The 21034-nt window shown below is 40.3% G+C and overlaps 1 protein-coding gene across 1 annotated transcript; it reads left to right on the top strand.

Moving 5' to 3' along the window:
- Positions 1–10883: 10883 nt before the first annotated feature.
- On the top strand, positions 10884–20812 carry LOC100930696 (F-box only protein 6). Its single transcript, XM_003765004.4, has 6 exons — positions 10884–10999; positions 11989–12251; positions 15708–15834; positions 18765–18860; positions 19726–19861; positions 20272–20812. Exons 2-6 carry the CDS (start codon positions 11993–11995, stop codon positions 20452–20454), a joined length of 801 nt encoding a protein of 266 aa, XP_003765052.1. The 5' UTR covers positions 10884–10999; positions 11989–11992; the 3' UTR covers positions 20455–20812.
- Positions 20813–21034: the final 222 nt, after the last annotated feature.

Here is a 21034-nt window from a genome sequence, read left to right as displayed (position 1 = left end):
AGAGGATCTAGGTTTAGATTCTGGTTTTGATACGGATTACTTTGAGAAAGTCACATCTTCTCAGGTCTCAGTTTCCTCACTGTTAAAATGAGAGTTTGAACTCATTTTATCTCTAATGCTAATTGGTTCTTCTGCTCTTGACCTAAGATCCTCTTAACGTGAGTTAAGGAGGTCAGTGTGATCCCAGGACCCAGGGAGGAGAAGCATTTGCTGACCCACTACCGAACTTCTGCAGAGATGGAAACAGAGCCTGGAGTCCTGGAATGAGACTGTGAGGGCCTCATCCTGCCTTTTCCTGTTTCCCAAATAGCAGAATAGAAGCTTGAGTGGAGGAGGAAGAGCAATTCCAAGGTCTCTCTGGCCAGGGAGTTCAAGTCCAGAAAGCTATGGGGAGCTCACTCACTAACCAGGAATTAATTGGAGAAACTGGTCTTTGGGCATCGGAGCACACATCCCACATCCGCCAGTGGTTAGTGGCTCACGGACGTTGTGGTTAAGTATACTCAGCTGTGACAGCTGCAAATAGCACAGAAGGCAGTCCCTTGGTAACCAAGAACAGAAAGTCACAGAACACAAATACGCAGGCAGGGTGGGTAGGGAACAAGGACGGGCACGGAGCAGAACCCAGGAGCGTGGGGAAACAAGCATGGGTTACATGGTTTGCTGGAGGAGAGCAGATGGAGGATGGGTGTCTGTCTGCATGTAAGTCATGGGCAGAGACAGAGACAGAGACAGAGACAGAGACAGAGAGACACAGAGAGACTTCTAGTCCGTTTCCAGAGACCTGGTCATCCTTTCAATCAGGGGTTGTCTGAGCACCCAGCCAGTAACGATAATGAGTCAGGAGTTGGAGAGCATTGAACACAGGCTCCCATCATGACTCAGTTTAGCCTCCCCACTTCAGACCCTCCCTTCTGTGAAATCTGACTTCAGGACTAGGCCTGATCATGCCATTCTCCCCTTCTGAAAACCTTCAGTCGCTCCTGCCTCCAGGATGCAGTAGGAATATCTCAGCCTGGCACTGAGGCCCTCCACAGTCTGACCTCACTAATTTCCCCCACACCCACTCTCTATTTCACCAAATTAGATCATTACCCAACTTCAAAGTCAAAATTTCATTCTGTCCATTTCCTCCTGATAATTTCATTATCTCTAAGCCACTGGGCTTAGAATGAATTGAACTGGAATACATTATCTCATCAAGTCACCTTCAAAATATTTATTTATGGTCTCTTTAAGATTTAGCTCAGGGGCCACAGGGTCTCTGAAAGGTCCTCCCTTGATCCCTCTGTGCTCTCAGTTGTGAGTCATCTTCCCTTTCCAAATTGTCTCGGGTTTGACTGTCTACATAAAATAATGAATCAAGAATGTCACCAAATAAATGTGGACCCCAAAAAGAATGTGGGCTGGTCACAGAGCAAGAGGAAGGGAATAATAATAACTAGTATTTATATAGCACTTTGTGTATTCTCTTATTTGCACCTCACAGCCACCTTGTGGTTCTTAAACCATTTTGAAAGATGAGGATAACTAATGTGTAGCCATGTTCTTCCTGCCTGCAGATTGGGTGAACTCCCTGTGGCAAACTCAGGAGGAAGTGTTTGAACATTGGATACAATATTGCTAGACTGTATACAATGTTCTGCTGGTTCTGCTCATGTCACTTTGTATCAGTTTATGAAAGTCTTCCCCAGTTTTTCTGAAAGTATCTTGCCCATTTCTATAATATTCCATCACAATCATATGGCACAACTTGTTCAGTCATTCCCCAGCTGACAGGGGCAGATATATCCTCCAGTATTTCGCTGTATTTGTGCCTCTCCTCCATTCACGCTTCCCCATCCTGTGCAGCTCTTGTTCACCTCCTCCTGATGAGAGGCAGGATGCTTTCCGAAAAACCTGGGAAGACTTTCATGTCTTTTTCAGGGATATTGTGAGGATCAAAGGAATGAAGACATAGAAACTGATTTTCAAAAATAAAATCCCCATTTAAGTGTCAATTATAATTATCAAAATAGATAATTAGAGAATATTTAAAGAATGAAACAGTACAAAAATTAGAAATGACTAATTAATTATTATTTATTAAATCATTAACAGGGGACTGGCCTTGGAGTCAGAAAGATTTGGACTCAAATTCTGACCTATGACATAAGGGGCCTTAGACAAGTTACTTTCCCAAACAATTGTAAAATAATAAATTTCCAAGAAGGGACCAATTGGCATTAGAAGAGGAAATTTCTGTATGGGAAGTTCTTTATGCCAATGAAATCTAATTTGAGGTCTAATTCAAAAATATATCATCATCATCATCATCATTATATCATGTAGGCAAATACCAAAATGGCTAAGGGAGTTATAAGATTATTTCTGTCTGTGCTCTCCTTTGGTAGTGTAGATATTTGAGAGATAGTTCTAGTGGCCCTATAGGCCTTGTAGTCTAGTTACACTGTTTAATAATCATTAATGGAACGAATGCTAGACTGGACAGAGGTCCCATCTTGGTTCTAACAGCTACTGTCTCTGAGACCTTAAATAGTTCACTTAAGTCACTCTGATTTTAGTTTCCTTCACCTGTAATATTTGAGGGACCAGAAACCATAATTTCATCATTTACCAACTTTAGGTTATAATAATAATAAATCATTATTTTAATTAAAAATAAATAACAATAATAGTTATATTATATAGTTAAATAATAATAACAGCAGCATTTGTATAGTACCTAAATGTGTTGAAAAGCAATTTGTATAGGTTAATAATATTAGTTAATATTTACATAGCATTTAGGGTTTTGAAAAGCACTGTACAAATGCAGAGGATACAGGATCAGCCACTCCTCATCTCTAATAATATTCTTAGGGTTATATAGGATGTGCAGGGAGGACTAGCAGCTCTGTTAAGAGGACTACTCTTTGCAGAGCTGTTCATCCATCTTTGGTGTCCATCTGATCTACCCATCTCTCACCTATGGTTCCAAGAACCTATAACAATCTTCCATTAATATGGTCTTGACAAGTTAAATCAGATGGAGGGTAATCAATAGCCTGAAACTTGTCAGTGAGTTAGGGGGCGGTGTACTTCCTAACTATGAAGATTGTCCCATTGGAATGAATAGATGAGGACAAGTTGTTCCAATGGCCATGAAGGAGCTGAAGCAGGCGTTTAGAGTTTGATCAGACATTGAAGATGGCAAGGTCATTCACTGCATATGGGACCATTACCAATCATCCTGATTTTTGTCCTGAACTTTGGTGATTCTGGAAGAGAGAAGGAAGCCAACAACTCTGCTCACTTAAATCCAATTCACACACAAGTCAAAACTTCACCTGTGATGTCCCAGTTTTCCCACATCCCCACCAACACTAATAATTTTTTGATTATCATTTCCTATCATCTTTTAGGCTCACTCTTTTATTGAAAAGGAATATCCTCTCATCGAGAATCAACAAATATTTATTAAGCAACTACAATGTGGCAGGCACAGTGATGTGATAAAGCAGCAAACCTGCACTAGGCACTGTGCTGAGCTTTGGGGGATACCAAGAAAGATAGAAGACAGCCCTTGCTCTCACAGAGCTTGTGTGTTTCCCCTCATCTTGTACTTTAAATGACCTCCAACTTTTCCAAAGACCATCATTTCATTTGATCCCAGTAAGGTAGTTAGTTAGACCAAGAGAGTCATCTCTCTGTGCAGATGAGGAAACTGAGATCTAAAGAAGTGATTGGACTTTGCAGATAGATGTTCTGAATTCCAATTAAGGAACATTAAGTGCTTCCTATGAGCCTGGCCCCTGTGCTGGGTAATGGAGATAACAATCTAATAAATGGATTTTTTTTAACTTATACAAAGAACTCTGTCATTTTGATGGACTGTATTCAAATCCATTCAATTTAACAAATATTTATTAAGCATCTGCTTTGGGAAAAACCCTGGGCTAAGAGTGGTCTTAATCTGACTCAGTAAGAAAGCATCCTGACTTATCTTGATGTGGCTATTTAATTCCAGGTGACTGTTCTCTGCTAAAGGCCCAGACATTTAATATCTCCTGACCCACATTTCTTTGCAGGCAACTCCTCTCAGCTTATATGTACACCACTTTCTGCATCCTATTAGGTGGGACCAGAGATACTGGAACTCCAGGATTGACTGACTCCCAGGACTCCTTACAGAGTACAGAGATCCTGTGGGATGAATGGGCCATTCCCTTCTCTCTCCACCTTACGTCTGAATTATTGCAAAAGCTGCTGGGGAGGGAGGGATCGGAGTCCACCCAAGTGATTATACTAAATCGAAAGTCACCATATTATCCCTCCCCACCCCCCTGCTCGACTCCCTAAGGCCTCCAGGATCAAATACCAAATGCTGTTTGACATTCAATGCCCTTCATAAGCAAGCCCCTTTTTTTTTTTTTTTTTTTTTTTTTTTTTTTTTTTTTTACCTTTTTAGCCTTTTTTATACCTCAATTCTCCCTACATAGTCTCTCATGAGTGTCCTTGGTCTCCTGGCTGTTCCATGAACAAGACCCTCCATCTCTTGGCTCTGGACAACTTCTCCCGTTGTCCCCTATACCCTGAAGACTTTCCACCACTCTGATTATTGATTTCCCCTTTCCTTAAGTCTCAAATAAAATTCTACCTTCTACAGAAAACCAATTTCCTTTAATTCCACTGTTTTTTCTCTATTATCTTCTATTTATCCTGCGTGTAGCTTATAGTCTATATAATTATATACATATATATGTGTATGTATATATAAATATAGATATTATATTTGCATTTTGTCTCCCCTATTAGATTATAAGATACTTGAGGGCTTATTGCTGAGTTTTTTCAGTCATGTCCAACTCTTTGTGGCCCCTTTTGGGTTTTCTTGGCAGAGATTCCGGGCTGGTTTGCCATTTCCTTCTCCAGTTCATGAGGAAACTGAGGGAAACAGGGTAAAATGACTTCTCCAGATTCACAGCTAGGAAGCGTCTGAGGTCAGATTTGACCTCATGAAAATGAGTCTTGCCGATTCCAAGTCCAATTCTCTGTTCTATGGCACCCCCTAGTGGCCCTCTCTTTTTGTATCTCAGGTATTTGGCACAGTCCTTGCATATAGTAGGTGCTTAGGAAAAGTTTTTCAGGCTATCTGATTCAATCTCCCCATTTTACAGATGGGGAAACCAAAGCCCAGGGGAGATAATTTGCCCAAGGTCACCTAGAAAGAATCAGAGACAGGATTTAAATCTTGGTCTTCTAATTCAATTTCCAGTACTCTTTCTATCAAACTCTGGGAATATTTCCCATTAGACTTATAATTAAATTTAAGCTGATTCAAAGAGCATTTATTAAATTCCTATTGTATGCAGAGTAGGACAGCTAGGTGGCATAGCGAATAGGGTGCTTGGGTTGGAGTTAGAAAGACTTGAATTCAAATCTGGCTTAGCTATGTGACTCTAGACAAGCCACTTGATTCTCTTTGCCTCAGTTTCCTCATCTGTAAAATGAACTGGAGAAGGAAATGGTCAACCACTCCACTCTCTTGACCAAGAAAAATGCCATGGACAGCATCGGTGTGCTGTGGTCACTAAGAGTAAGACTCAACTGGATGATTTAAGGACAATAATGTACCAGGCCCTGGAGAGAGAACACAACCAGTCCTTGCCCTCAAGGAGTTCTCAGAATAATGGAGGTGACAAACATGGAGACAAACAGGGAAGACACTAGAATTAAGGGAGAAGGAGAAAAGCTTCCTGTGAAGCTTTTTCAGTCCCTGAAAGAATCCAGGAAAGCCAAGAGGCTGAGATAAGGAGAAAGAGATTTTCAGGCATGGGGAACCACCAGAGGAAATGCCCAGAGTCAGGGGATGAGGTACAGTTATCCCCCTTCCACATTGTGACTTTCCTCATCACAGGCTTCAAAACATCTCATAGTTAGCATAAGAAAATAAATGGGAATTTTGTGGAGGCCAGCAGACAATACAGAAAAAGCGTAGAAATCCCAAAATACACAAATCACATGTTTAGTGTTGTATAATATCAAGAAAAAAGAGAAGGCAATTTACAAAGCCTGGAGACTTCTTCTTTGGTACAAACAGAAGGTCAAAAAATTTTCCATGGATTTTCCAGATTATGGGGATGCCATCTCCCTACCCCTGAGATGTGGAAGGGATAAATATTCCTTGTTTGAAGAACAGTCAGGAGGCCATTGTTCCTGTAGAGCAGGGGTGGGGGACCTCTTTCTTCCAAGGGCCATTTGGTTATATTTATAAAACATTCATGGGTCATACAAAATTACCAATACATAGAACTCAATCAGCTCATCATCACCTGCAGTTGCCTTAGTAAATGATTTTAAGGGCCTTATTAAGTTTCCTACCTCTCCTGTAGAGACTGGAAGGGAAACTAAGGTCATTTGGAGAAATAATATTAAGTCAATAAGACCCAGCTCTGTAGACTTGAGTAAAAAAGAGTCATTTTCTATTTCTGCATTTCCTGGTTGGTTGGTTGGTTGGTTAGTTGGTTGGTTGGTTTTAAGGGAGGAGCAAGTACAAAGAGCAAAGTTGCACAGGATCATTGTGAAACTCCAAAATTCAAATGCAGGCATCCTCCTCTGGGATACTTTGCAGCCCACTCCCCATCACTATTCATCTTTCCATACTGCTTTGGGTTACCCAGAGATGATGGTTGATCTCAACATTTTCCCAAGAATTTTTAAAAAGACCATAAAGTTATTTTTGGTTAGAGAAAGGGATGGCGAATGAGGGGAGGAGTTTCCCAGGGCTGTGATTACATCAGGATAGGGAATTTATAATCTTAGTAAGTGGCTACTAAAATGTTCATTGGCTTGCCTGTGGTCAAATGGCCAATAGGTGCCAGACCGGTCTCTGTTCTTTCTGACTATGGTTCGGTTCTGCCTTCCTGTAACTGTAGCCCCATGTTTGACCCATGTGTTCTAGAAAGTCTTTTTTAGGTGCAAGTTGGGCTAGATGGCCACTAAGGATGCCAGAGAGACTTCTGGGACATGAGACTACTGAGCTCTAAATAGTTCTAGATTACACGCCCTTCAGTGGGATTTGGATGTGGTTGGAGAAATTGGGAAATCTGGCTTCTTGACCTGATCTAGGACCAAGTTTTTCAGGTTTACAAGGGTCAATAGGAGAGGAAAAAATGTCAGTGATTATATTTGGGACTGAAAAATCTTCTCATGGGCCTACCAGAACCTCTTGACTCTCAACTGGTAGACTGAAAGTCAGAAACTACTGGAAGGAACGTACAACAGTGAAGACAGACATTGTTGACAGACTGTTAAGGGGATGTGGGGACCAAGTAAGACATTCTCCCTTCATAGGAGCTCACACCTTCGAGATTCCTCCAATTCAGGCTCTGTTCTCTCATTAGCAAGTCTTTAGCCTGGACCCTCATTTCATGAGGGGCTCCCATGATGCTCACCTTGCATACACTCTAGATTTTCTCTTCCCAATCCTTCCCTCCTTTCCCAGATCCCATTTCTCTGTTCACTTTCTCTGTTAGAATGTAATATCTGGGGAAGCTAGGTGGTGTAGTAGGTAGAGCACCAGCCCTGACGTCAGGAAGACCTGAGTTCAAATTTAACCTCAGACACTTAACACTTCTTAGCTGTATGACCCTGGGTAAGTCACTAAAACCCAAATTAAGAATGTAACCTCCTTGCGGGTAAGGACTATCTTGTTTAATTCTTGTATTCCCAGCACTTAGCATAGTACCTGGCACATAGTAAATGTTTTATCCTTCCGTCATCATAATCTCACAAAGAAGGGTAAGATAAGTAGTCTTGTTCCCTTTTTTCAGGTAGGAGAATTGAAACCCAGGAAGACAAACCAGAAGGTCACACAAAGCTTCTTGTGCTCTTTGTGTGGGGGTCAACTAGTCAGACCACAAATCTCAAATAAACTAAGGAAACACTTGTTCTGGTTTGAAAGATGGGACTTGGCCATCCTACTTACTAAAGCATAATAATAATATCAAATATTATCAAATTAGATAAGACATGTAAAGCACTTTGTAAACCTTTAAGTGTCATATAAATGCTATGTATCACAAATCTTAATATAACCCACATAATTATTAATAATACTACACTAATATCAATAATAAAACTAATTATATTAATGACACTTGTAATTGATGAGTTAAATATTAATTAATATTACAATATTAATTAATAAAATATTAATAACATGTATCAATAAATTAAATATTGATAACAATTCTAATTAATCATGATAACATAACTCATTTTTAGTGGTCTTAGGCAACTGTGAAAAACAATTCTATGACTTTGTATTGAAATAAAGATGAATATCATCTAGAAGGAGCAGTTAGATGGCATGGTAGAGACAGCATGCTGGGCCTAAAGTCAGGAAGACTCATCTTCTAGTGTTAAAATCTGATCTCAGAAACTTACTAGCTGTGTGATGCTGGACAGGTCACTTCACCCTTTTTGCCTCAGTTTTCCTCATCTATAAAATGAACTCGAAAAAAAAATGGCAAACCATTCCAGTGTTTGCCAAGAAAACCAGTATCTACCAGAAGTGACTGTCCATGCTCCTGCCTCAGATGATAGCAAGTGAGGAATAATTTTGTCCTGGACATGTTTAAGGCCAAACTGGAGATAGTGTCTTTTGTTATTGTTTGGGATTGTTTGCTTTTCTTTTTTTTTTCCTTTGGGGGTTGGGGAGAGGAAGCGAAAGTTAACTTTTATATACATATATATATAATAGCTTTTTATTTTCAAAATATATGTCTAGTTTTCCATATTCACCCTTGTAAAACCTTGTGTTCCAAATTTTTCTCCCTACCTTCTCCCCACCCTCTTCCCTAGACTGCAAATAATCCAATATATGTTTAAAATATATATATGTTATATATGTGCAAGTCTTCAATACATAGTTCCATATTTATCTTGCTGCACAAGAAAAATCAGACCAAAAAGGAAAAAAATGAGAAAGAAAACAAAAAGCAAGGAAACAACCACAAAAAGAGTTTGCTATACTGTGATCCACACTCAGTCCCCACAGTCCTCAGAATTGACCATCCTTCAGAATTGACCATCACATTATCTACTTGTTACTAATGTTCTCTTAGTCCTGCTCATTTCACTCAGCATCAGTTCAGGTAAGTCTCTCCAGGCCTTTCTGAAATCATCCTGAAATCATTTCTTACAGAATAATAAGTTCATTATTCAGCCATTCTCCAACGATGGGCATCCACTCAGTTTCCAGTTCCTTATCACTACAAAAAGGGCTGCCACAAACATTTTTGCACAGGTGAGTCCAAGTCCCTTTCTCCCCTTTAGGATCTCTTTAAGATAGAAGCCCCGTAGAGACACTGCTGGATCAAAGGGTGTGAACAGTTTGATAGCTTTTGGGCCATAGTTTCAAACTGCTCTCTAGAATGGTTAGATCAATTCACAACTCTACCAACAATATATCAGTGTAAAGGAAGATTAACCTTGTTACAATTTTAAAAGTCCAGAGAGATATAGATTTTGGGTAATTTAATCATTTTCTTAATTTATTGTCAGCACTTTTATTAATAAAAGGATCTTCATTTGGCCATCTCTCTTAGGCCAAAGACCCCTCAAGGTAGTGAGATTATAATTTTATCCCCTTCATAGAGCAGATATTCCTGGGGATGGCGATCAACTCTGGTTCACAATTCCTAAGATCATGAATATCGCAATGAGAGACTGGGCTATATTATTACAATGAGGGTCTTGGGGTGACTTGGATCATGCAAATCTTGGTCACAGAGATTTATCAATTTCCATATGACTTGTCTGACAAAAGGGAAAATCAGCACTTCTCAGACACAAATAAACATTTTGAGCAGGAATACACCTATTAGCCCAAACTTAGAATTTCTTTTACTATCAAATGGGATGTTAGCCTGGGTAAATCCCTACCTAAAATTTCCCACACTGATTGGTTTCTGGGTGAGGAAATAGAAAAGGAGAAACTCCTTGTTCCTAATTCTATAATTAGTTATTAAGTTAAAAAATAAAATGATCATTTCTCACAAGCTAGAGTTGGTTTGGAAAGTTCAGGAAATAAATGGCTTCAATTTTACAATCATCTCTTTCTTCAACATACGCAGAGCCTCCAGCTTCTTGCTCACCTACATACAGTATAGGACAGCAACTTAAATCCTACAGGGGATAAAACTAAAACTCTGGTCAGGAAAACCTGAGTAAAAATGTGTCAGGAAAACCTTAGTGGGTGTGTGGCTCTGGGCAGAATCACTGTTTGCCTCAGTTATCTCAACTGTAAAATGGGGATTATAACAGCACCAATCTCCTTGTAAGGACCAAATGAGATAATAGCTATTAAGTGCTTAGCACAGTGCCTGGCACATGGTAGATTCTAAATAAATGTTAGCGAAATATTTCTGTATGTACTTTTCGCAAAACAAATATAACCTGGGTTTGAAGCCAGAGCCCAGAACTTTCCTTTATGTTATGTCTCCAAAGTTTAACCCAGCTCTCCTTTCTCTCCTTTCTGTTCTAGGTCCTGAACACCCACACGCAGGCATTTCCCACTAAGCTCTATATAGGCATTTCCCACTAAGCTCTATAGCCCGGCTTCTTAACTGTGTGTCACAATACCATCGGAACTGGATGTGGGGGTTGCAAAATCATCATTTATTATCAGTAAATGTTTGATATGTATTTTATTTGTATTTGCATTTTATATATCTTGGGTCATGTCAAAATTTCTCGAGCAAAAAAAAGGGGGGTGGGGGGTCACTAGTGGAAAAAAATGTAAGGAGCCCTGATCATTCAGAAGCACCCGTTCTAGAAATCATCAGACTCAGAGTTTCCTCCCAATCGCAGTTCTAAATAACCAGGAAGTCACACTGCACGAAAGCAATAGCTCCACCTATTCCACAAATGTAACGAAAAATCCCAAAACTGGAGAGGAAGTCTTTTCAGGGAAGAGCTTCGGCAAGTGCGGAGGACTGCCAACATAGAACAAGTAAGTGCACGTTGGGATTTTTCATTAAATTTTTAAATATTTTTAATTTTTAAAAAAAGCCTTTTCCAATTTGGCCCGACTTTCCTTTCCTTTTACAAGCATTTACACACCCCTTTTGAATATTCAAACCCAAACAATCCTTTTTGTTCCTTGCACTTGTCTCTTCAGCCGGTGCACAGGTACTTTATCCTTGGAATGCCCTCTCATCTCAGCTCCACCCCTTAAAATCCCTAGTGTCCATCATGTTTAAGCACCACCTTCCATCTGAAACTTTTGTTGATCCCCACTCCCAGCTTTCTCTATTTTCAAAAACAAATTTATGTTTTTTTCATACATCCCCCCATAGAATAGAATGTAAGCTTCTTGAATACAAGAATCATTTCCTTTTCATTTTTCATACCTCGAGCACATGGCAGATTCTTAATTTCTAGTTAATGGATTGCAAGTGAGAGGGCGATAGCTCTGTGAACGTAGAAAAGGGTGCATTTGAAAGGTGCCCCATGGAGGTGTTTGTTGTTGTTCAATCATGTCTGACTTTTCATAACCCAATGAGGAGTTTTTGGTTTGCTTTTGGCATTAGAGAATAAGGGAGAGGGAAAAGTTGAGGGTGACTACTAGGTTGTGAACAGGGATGCTTAGTGATGCCCTTTACAAAAAGAAGTTCAGAAGAGGGGTGAGTTTGGGGAGAAGAGAATGAGTTCTGTTGGGACCTGTTGAGTTTGAGATGTCTATGGGTTATTTGGCAAAGAAGTAGCTGATGACAGGAAGGAAGGCAGCTAGCATTTAGAAAATGAATGGAGGTAAGATGTAAAGAATGGGGATCTTTTCCATAGAGATAATAGAATCTGATATGCTCACCAAAAGGGATAGCATCGAGAGAGAAGAGAGAGGCTCCCAAAACATAGCCCATGTCCAGTGTATAGTCAGTTCATGATCCAGAAGGACCAGAGCCAGAATGGGTATGATTTCTCGCTGCCATGTGCCTCTAGAGATATGCTCTCCATCAATGAGCTGCCTGAGAACGTTCTCCTGGAGCTCTTCTCCCTGATACCAGCCCGGGAGCTGCTGAGGCACTGCCGGCCAGTCTGCAGCCTGTGGCGGGACGTCATCGACCTAGTGTCCCTGTGGAAACGCAAGTGCCAGCGGGAGGGTTTCATCTCCGAGAACTGCGACCAGCCTGTGGCCGACTGGAAGGTTTTCTACTTTCTTTGCAGCCTCCGGAGGAACTTGCTCCGCAACCCCTGCGCCCAAGGTGGGTCCTGTTAGCTGTTGCAAGTTCTACTTTCTGCAGGGAGCCCCAGAACCTGCTGGACTTCATTCAGCTCTCTTGGTCTACTTCATTCTTCTCCTTTCTGTTTCTTTCCAGCGGAAAGTTTAAATGACTCTTCTGGTCTCTGACTTCTTGTCTTTTCTTTTCCTGAGGCTTAGAATGATTCATACCTGGTCTTCCTGTCTCAACTACAGCTCGAAAAACTCACAAAAAGTTCACAATTCTATAAAGACAGATATAGAAAAAGAAAGAAAAAGCTTTCCCATAGCTCCCAAAGAGCTCTTTGAGTTCTAATTTCTCAGCTGTATCCTTCAAAACACTTTTTAATAAAAGTTATATGTAAATGATTTGATGGATCCCAATGCAGCCATCCTCCCACACACACACACCCCCTTTTACATCTTTGAGCTGCTTTGAATCAGATCCACTAAGTACATTTATCTGAGGTGATAGTTTTCTGTCGGTCCTCATAACTATCTCAGGTTGATTTACTTTCACAAATGTAATTTTTCTTCCCCTTTCAGTAACCAAATTATTCCTATTTTAAAAGGGCAATGCTTTACATCTAATCAAAAAAAATCAGAAAATCCATCGGTCTCCCATTTTGATTGACATCATTCCAGGAGCCCGCTGCTAAAGGGGGTTGGTCTCCCACACGGCATGAAGCACTGACTATTCAATCCCACAGGCATTCTTCCCAGAATCCTGAGTCAAGAGCCTGTCCCTCTTAACAGGCTGTAGGCATGGAAAGTGCATTGTGGGTGACTTCATTCCCAACCCAAGTACATCCAGACCCATGGCCATAGGTAAGAAGGGATTCGGTCCCAAGTCACCACCACTGATGACTCAGGTTGTCACAAATGGCCCGCTGCTTGTCATTCGAGCAATAACTTAACCTCAGAGCATGCTTTATCCCACTGAAATATGTCAGCTTCTTGGATCATCTCATTCATGAATGAGAATTCTCTTAAGTGAAAATAATGTGCAATTCTCCCATGTGGCATTAGAGGATGCCATAGTGGACAGAGTGCCAGACTTAGAGTAAGGGAGCCGCATCTTCCCAAGTTCAAATCCAGCCTCTGATATTTAATAACTGTGTGACCCTAAGCAGTTTCATGCTGTTGATCTCAGTGTCTTCATCTGTAAAATGAGCTGGGGAAGGAAATAGCCAACCACTCCGAAATCTTTCCTAGGAAAATTTCAAATAAGCACAAAAAGTGGAATGTGACTGAAATGATTGAACACACACCCACGGTTCTCCCAATCCAAAACCTGAAGCAGACTCTATTTGGTCCTATCGTAAGAACAGTAACTCCTCCTTTTCTCAAAGAGTAGTCATGTATATTCTAGCTGAAGCTGCATTGTTAGCTTTATTCTAGCTTAAGAGTTCTTAACCTGGGGTCCACAGATCTAGTTAGGGAATAATTTCAATGGGTTTATGTACATAGATGAGAAAAACAATTATATCTTCATTGTTCCATAACTTCTAACTGCAGTCTAGCATTTCTTCCAATTATGAATGTAGACAACATTTATCTGAGAATAGTCCCACCTACACACACACACACACACACACACACACACACACAGTAAGAACCACTGTCCTGGAGGGTCCAATTAAGTCCTGCCAAGTCAAGGCTTTGAGTTGTCTCATGGCTGTGTCCTTGGAATTGTGGCTTGAGCATAGATAAACCAAGGGAGATATCACTACAATAGTGATCCTTTCTTTTTACTTGCAATTCCCCTGGAGCAAAAAATTTTCTGCCATGGGATAAAGGATCAGAGTTGTTGGTTTTCAGTAGCAGCCATTTTTGTGGTTAAAACTGGATCTGGTTACAAAGCTTTTCTGTAGTTTCTTTGTTATGGGGTGGGGTTGTTTTGGGGGTTTTTTTCCCAGTTTCAGCAATTTTGGAATGGAATTTAAGAAAAGCAGAAGGGAAAGATAATGATTTACACATCAAAGAACAAATGGGAGAAAGAAAAGAGTTATATCAGGCAAGATAGGAAATCATCAGGCTAACATCAGAATATCCAGGGCCATCTCCAGTCCTCCTGATCTCTATCTGGCCACTGGACCCAGATGGCTCCAGAAGGGAAAGTGAGGCTGGTGATATTGAATAGCCCTCCTTCATTTCAATCCAATTCATTTTCATGTCACAGCATCACTTCCCTGATGTCAGGATCCAAAGAACAAACAACAACTAACATCTTGAGCTTGCATTTGCAGGCTCGACCTAGTTATGTGATATGCTCATATTAAGTAAATTATGGTTACGTTAAAGCAGAAATTAGCTTATGATTCTATCTAAAATCTTTATGGAAGTTAGTTAAGAGCATCAAATTCACATTAACGTTAAATAGAATTCTGTAGTTTCTTTGGGACTGCTTTGGCGGCTTCTTTGACATCCAGGCAAGCTTCAGCCTGTCCTGAAAACTTGTATAGTAGAAAAAGGACATACTCTCAACTACAGCATTTAGTTATTTGAATAAAATTAATCCATATATTAACAAAAGAAACCCATTATATATGTTACTTACTTTGTCTGTCAAACATGATGTAGCTGACAGATACCACAATGTTGTTGAGTCACTTTTCAGTCATGTCGGACTCTCCATGATCCCATTGGGGTTTTCTTGGCAGAGATACTGCAGTGATTTGTCATTTCTTTCTCCAGCTCATTTTACAGAGGAAGAAACTGAGGTTAACAGGGTTAAATGATTTTCCCAGGGTCACACAGCTAATTAGTGTCTGAAGCCACATTTGAACTCAGGGCTTCCTGAGTCTAGTCCTGGAATTCTATCCATTGTGCCATCTAATTTTAAGACTGTCCTGTGCTAATTTGAACAAAGAAAATTTTAATTTCTTTACATCCTTTTTTCTTCCAGTTCTTGACTCTGATGAAACTAAACTGATTGTTGCAAGTCCCACAATTTCATTTGTCTTTGCTTTGATGGAGCCAATTGATGACCATTAGGGATCAGCTACTTGATAAAACATCACCTGATGGCAGAAAGATCAACCTGAGTTGGGATTCTGTTTCAAGCACTTTTTAGCTGTGTGACCCTGGGCAAGTCATTTGCACTATTAGCCCCTCATTTGCCTCATCTATAAAACAAACTAACAATAGCCTCCGTCTCCCAGAGTTGTTGTGAGGGTCCGGTGGGATGAACTTCAAAATAGATAAAAATTCTAGCTCTTGGTAGAAGCAGTCGACATTTTTTTCTCAGATTCATTGCAGAACTTTGCTGCTGGGTGGTAAGAAGTGAAACTTTCAGGTTTACTTGCACAAGTTTTTCTTTTGACAAAATATTTTCCAAGATGATGAGGCCTGAGATAAGAGATGACTGATAGGAAGAAGGCAATTTTAAGACATGTAGTGGAAGAAAGATCCATCTAGTTTTGCTTGTGGAGTTCTGAAAGACTTGCTCTTTTTCTAGAGGGGTTCAAATTTTGGAAACTTGATGAGAATCATGGAAATAGGTGGAAAGTGGAAAAAATACCTAGAGACCATGGGACCGAATTTCCAGACTTCCAGGTCAAGAAATGCTTTGTTACCTCCTATGGGTAAGAAGAATTTTGATTTAAATGGGCTATGGAAGGGGAGTGGGATCTGGCTGACCAGGGCTACACTTGGTGGGGGGCGGGGGGAAGGGGGGAAGTTTGGGAAGCCGAGGAACAATATTTAACCCTTCTAGGGATGACCTCTTCAAAGTGAATGTTCATTTCCCCCCTTCTTCAAAGTATGGAAATGAGAACACAAAACATTGTCTGGTGCATAGTGGGATTCATAAATGCATGTCAACTGTTCCCTCCTCTCCAAATCCCAGAAATTGGATCTTCTTCCCCTGAAACATGAGGAAATTGCTTGGGAATTGAGCCAAAGGCCCTCCTGTCTCATTCATTGAGAAGAAATTTACCAAAGCCTGAAATAAAAATCTCAGCATTGTAGGATTCCATGCTGAAAGGGACTTTAGAGAGCACTTAGTCTGTTGCCTTCATATTACATAATAGCAAATTGAGGTCCATGAGAGAGGTAGGAACTTCCTCTGTAAAAACAGTTATTGATGCAAAATAGCATCAAATTAAAGCATTTTTATTGATATTTTCACCTCTAAACATATCCTTCCCTTTCTCCCTACTTAGCAAGCTATCTCTTGCGTATTCATATAAAAAGAAGTTTTTCAAAATCAATTCAGCAAAATTAGTTATTTATCAACTGTATCAATATCAATTATCTATCAATTGAGTCTAATGGGGTATACAATATTCCATAGTCATTGTCCCCCACCTTTGCCCCCCCAAAAGAATTCATTATATATTCTTTATATATTTACCTGTAGATATTATCCAGTCTCCCTTGAGAAGGAAGCCCCTTTGAGATCAGGGACCATTTTCACTTTTGTCTTTATATCCCTCATCTTTGTGTAATACAGTGCCTGGCACACAGTGGATGCTTAATAAATGCTTGTTGCTAGATTGATATTGAAAGAAATTTATCAGCGGTACATACATTTAGAGCTGGGAGGTTATTTTAGAGGTCATTTAGTTAAGTCCTTTCATTTTTATGGATGAAGAAATTGAGACCTGGAGGGGATAGTTGATATGCTAGTAAATATGTGATCTTGGGCAATTCACTGACTTATCTGTATTTCAGTTTCTTCATCTGTAACATAGACAATAAAATAATAACCCTCATGCTACTAACCTCAAAGGGTTATTTTAAACTCAGATGAGCAAAGTAATGTGGTTTCCTTGGTACAATGTAAATTGCTGCGTAGAGAAAAGAATTAAATCTGTACTTTCATCAATATAAACAATTTATCGTCCCATACAATCAGCACTTTCTCTGCAACTCAAAGTCTTTGAGAGTTGACAAGAGCACTAAAAGGTGAAGGAATTTGCACAAGGTCAGACACTCTGGGTCAGAAGAGGCACTGGAATAAAAGTCGTCCTGGTTCCAAGGCTAGCTCCCTATACATTGTCTCTGCTGTAGCCTGAGCAATTATTGTTATTAAACAATTTCCAGAAATCTGTGAAAAGACAGAGGGAAAGGAGAAAAGGGATTCAAGATCAACTTCTTTGAGTAGACTCAGAAAGAGAGAGACTTGTGAGGAGAGATATATATAGCTGGAGGGGTGGGGAGTGAGAAACAGAAAAAGAAAGAGACAGAGTGAGAAACAGAAAGAGACAGAGAGGGTGAGAAACAAAGACAGAAGATGAGAAATAGAGAGACAAAAGAGTAAGAAACAGACAGCCAGACAGAAATAGAATAGACAGAGACAGACAATGAGAAACAGAGCCAGGGAGATAAAATGAGAAACAGACAGAATGAAAAACAGAGAGAGAAAGAGATAAACAGAGAGAGAGAGAGAGAGAGAGAGAGAGAGAGAGAGAGAGAGAGAGAAACAGAAGAGAGAGAGAGACAGAATGAGAAACAGAGACAGGGACCGAGAGACAAAGAGTGAGAAACAGAGAGAATGAGAACACAGACAGAGAGACAGAGAGCCAGAGAGAGTGAGAAACAGAGATACAGAGTGTGAGAAACAAAGACAGAGAGAATGAGAAATGGAAATAGAGAGACAAAGTGAAAAACAGGACAGAGACAGTGAAAAATAGAAACAGAGAATGAGAAACAAAGATGGAGAAACAGAAAGAGATAGAGACAATAAGAAACAGACAGAAAGTGAGAGAGACAAAGAGAGATAAAGAAACAGAGTGAGAAACAAAAGACACACAGAGAGAAAGAGAGACAAAGACAGAGGCAGAGATAGAGAAACAGAGACAGGAAGTGAGAAACAGAAAGAGAACAGAGAGTGAAAAACAGAGACAGACAGAGAGAGGGACTTCATGCCCATTGCTGAGAAAGGGATAGTAGAGATGATTATAACTCTTTTAAGTCTGACTGAGAATCAATCCATCACATGGCAAGAGAAATGATTATTAAATAACAAATTACTGGGAAGATCCCTGATCCTTTCCAAAAAAATTTACCCCAATTTATCTAGGTGGAGTTATTGCCCCACTCAACTAGAGAACCTTACAAAGAATTTAATGTAAGGTGAATTCTGACCCATTGTGTTCCACTCAGCCAGGTTTGATTAAGCAGAGGTGGACCACCTCTTGTCTATATTCCCCTAGGTGGGGATAGTCTGGGTGAGAGAGAAGTTTCTTTGTTTAAGATTGAATATCAAGTCTTCCAGTTCCTCATTGGAATGAGCCCATCTCTCATTATAATATTCATCCTTTTCATTAAGAGTTAACTAATCAGAGTTGATTGCCACCCTCTGTACCCATTCTTCCAAAGGCATAAAAACATTGAGTGGACTCCAAGAGGGGTCTTTGGCATTCAAGAGTGCCACTGATCTCCCTTTTATTATCTACTTGCATGATTAATAAAAAGATTAATTACTCAGAAATTTTGTCTTCCCAATGGGGAAGGGCGCAGCCCATTACTGACCAAACCTGAAGCTGAAACCTTTCCTATGTCTCCCTAGTACCTGCCTCAAGTCTCAGCTGGTGGACCTGAAAGCTAAGGGGTATTGGAAGGAATTGATGGACAAGGTGAAGCCAGACATTGTGATAAAGGATTGGTAAGTGGGGCTGGAGTCTGGGGAAAGAGAGGACTTTCTCACTTCCGTAAGCAACTTCATCCTCATCATAACCTTGTGAAGAAATAGGTTTTCTCATTTTTTAGATAGGGGATCTAAAGATCTGTTCAGTGACTTATCTAAGGTCACACAAGATATCAGTGACAAGGTTAGGCATGCACTAGAAAGAAGGCTAGACTTAGACTCACAGGTCCCGAGTTTCAATGATGCTCTATCATTATAGATCTTGAGCAGTTCACTACTACACCACTCTGGTCCTCAGTTTCTGTGAAAATGAGTGGGTTGGATTTAAGTGTCCTTCCAGCCTTGGTGCTATAATACTATGGAGGACAAGCAGGACTTCCTGATCTCGTTATACTCTGCTGTGAGTCCTGGACGTTCAGCTGGCTGTATTTCACAGTTCACCTTTCCTCCAAAAGATGGCACTAACTCCCTTTTCCAGGGGACCAACTCTATTCCCAGACCAGGATGTGCAGCCCCAACATTAGACTTGTGTCAAAAGGTAGATCTTGGAGAGCTCATCTTTTTAAACTTCTTTCTGTGAATTTGATCATGAGCATGGGTGTATTCTCCTAGTACAATGGACTGTTCTCTGCTGCACTGGAGTGTTCAGGCAAACTTCATTTGCTCTTGGTGACTGTCTTTAGTACAAGAATCTGATGCAGTCCTGAATGGAGAAACAGGGGAGCTTGACCAATGGGCTTTATGGCTGTAAGGTCCGGGGAGAACATGGCTAAGGAGCTCTGAGAATTCCCTGCCCTTGGCCATTGTCCTCACACTCATAATGCTCCTATTCTTCATCATTTCCCTCTCCCCATCACTCTCCTCCCCCTTCTCCCCCCCACAGGTTTGCAGCCAGAAGGGACTGTGGCTGCATCTACCGTATCCATGTGAAACTGTTGTCAGCTACCAAGGAGGTCTTAGCTGAATTTAATCCAGCCCCTGTTTACATCGAGCAGTGGAGTGATGCTGAATGGCAAGAGGTCAGGGAATCGTGGGGGGAAGGGAGGGACACACATTGGTCAGAGGTGGGAGAAGGCAGATGTTTCTCGCAGCTTCCCCATTTCAGCTTCTCCAGCAAAACTTCTGGCTTTCCCACCAAAGTGATACCTCAGAACAATTTAAATTACATGCTGAACTTATCATATATTTTAAAAAGAAAAGCAAACTTTACATAAGAAACCCCTATAATTTCATTCTGCTGTACTATATAAATGGAAATACCTATTTCAAACATAGTGGAAAGAACAATGAATTTGTCATATCTCAATTTTCCACTTGCTACCTATTTGCAAATCCCCATTATCTGTTGGTTCCAAAGGAGTGGACGTGATAAATTCATGCAGGGGTTTGCCACTAGTAAATGACTAACTAATTCTCTGGCTTCTCTCAGATCTCCTATACATTCTCCAATTACCCTTCAAGAGTACGTTACATCCACTTCCAGCATGGAGGCAAAGATACTCAGTACTGGGCTGGCTGGTATGGCCCAAGTGTCACCAACAGTAGCATCACCATCGGCCCGGAGGTCGCTAGGAAATCCAGTCCTGCACAGGGGGAGGACTTTCGGCCTTAAGATCCTTTCAGCAAACCTGAAGACATCAGTTAGGAATGGCAAAACAGATTGAATCTGAATATAATGGAACATGACTGTACTGTAAATAGGGATGGATACGAAAAATTCAGAGACTTATATGAGCTTATTCAGGTGACACACCTCTAATTTTGGATAGGGATATAGTTCATGACCAATTACAGACAAAAAGGGTCATGGGAAGTAAAATGGACAATTTTTATGACATTAAATTAAAATATTGTGCATAAACAAAACCAATACAGCCAAAATCAGAAAAGCAGGGAACTGGAAGGGAAATTTTATAGCAAGTTTTTCTGATACAGGTCTCATTTCTGAAATATATAGGGCAGATACCTACTAGCTGTGTGACCCTGGACAAGTCACAATAGCAATTGCTTCTGAAAAAAAGAAAAAGGAAATCTGAAACATATAGGGAACTGAACCATATCTATAAAAATAAGAACCATTCCCCAATTGTTAAATGGTCAAATGATATGAACAGGCAATTTTCAAAAGAATAAATCAAAGCTCTCAGTATCAATATAAAAAAAGTTCTTAATCATTAATAGAGAATTGCAAA

The sequence above is a fragment of the Sarcophilus harrisii genome, chromosome 3, assembly GCF_902635505.1.
Source record: "Sarcophilus harrisii chromosome 3, mSarHar1.11, whole genome shotgun sequence".
NCBI classification, from domain to species: Eukaryota; Metazoa; Chordata; class Mammalia; order Dasyuromorphia; family Dasyuridae; genus Sarcophilus; species Sarcophilus harrisii.
This window is presented reverse-complemented; position numbering and strand designations above follow the sequence as displayed.

What these genes read in the sequence shown, in the direction of transcription:
- LOC100930696 (XM_003765004.4), top strand. Translation starts at nt 11,993, where the DNA reads ATGCTCTCCATCAATGAGCTGCCTGAGAACGTTCTCCTGGAGCTCTTC. An exon ending in TGCTTTGTTACCTCCTATGG is followed by an intron (nt 15,835 to 18,764) that starts GTAAGAAGAATT and finishes ATGTCTCCCTAG; the next exon opens with TACCTGCCTCAAGTCTCAGC. An exon ending in GACATTGTGATAAAGGATTG is followed by an intron (nt 18,861 to 19,725) that starts GTAAGTGGGGCT and finishes TCCCCCCCACAG; the next exon opens with GTTTGCAGCCAGAAGGGACT.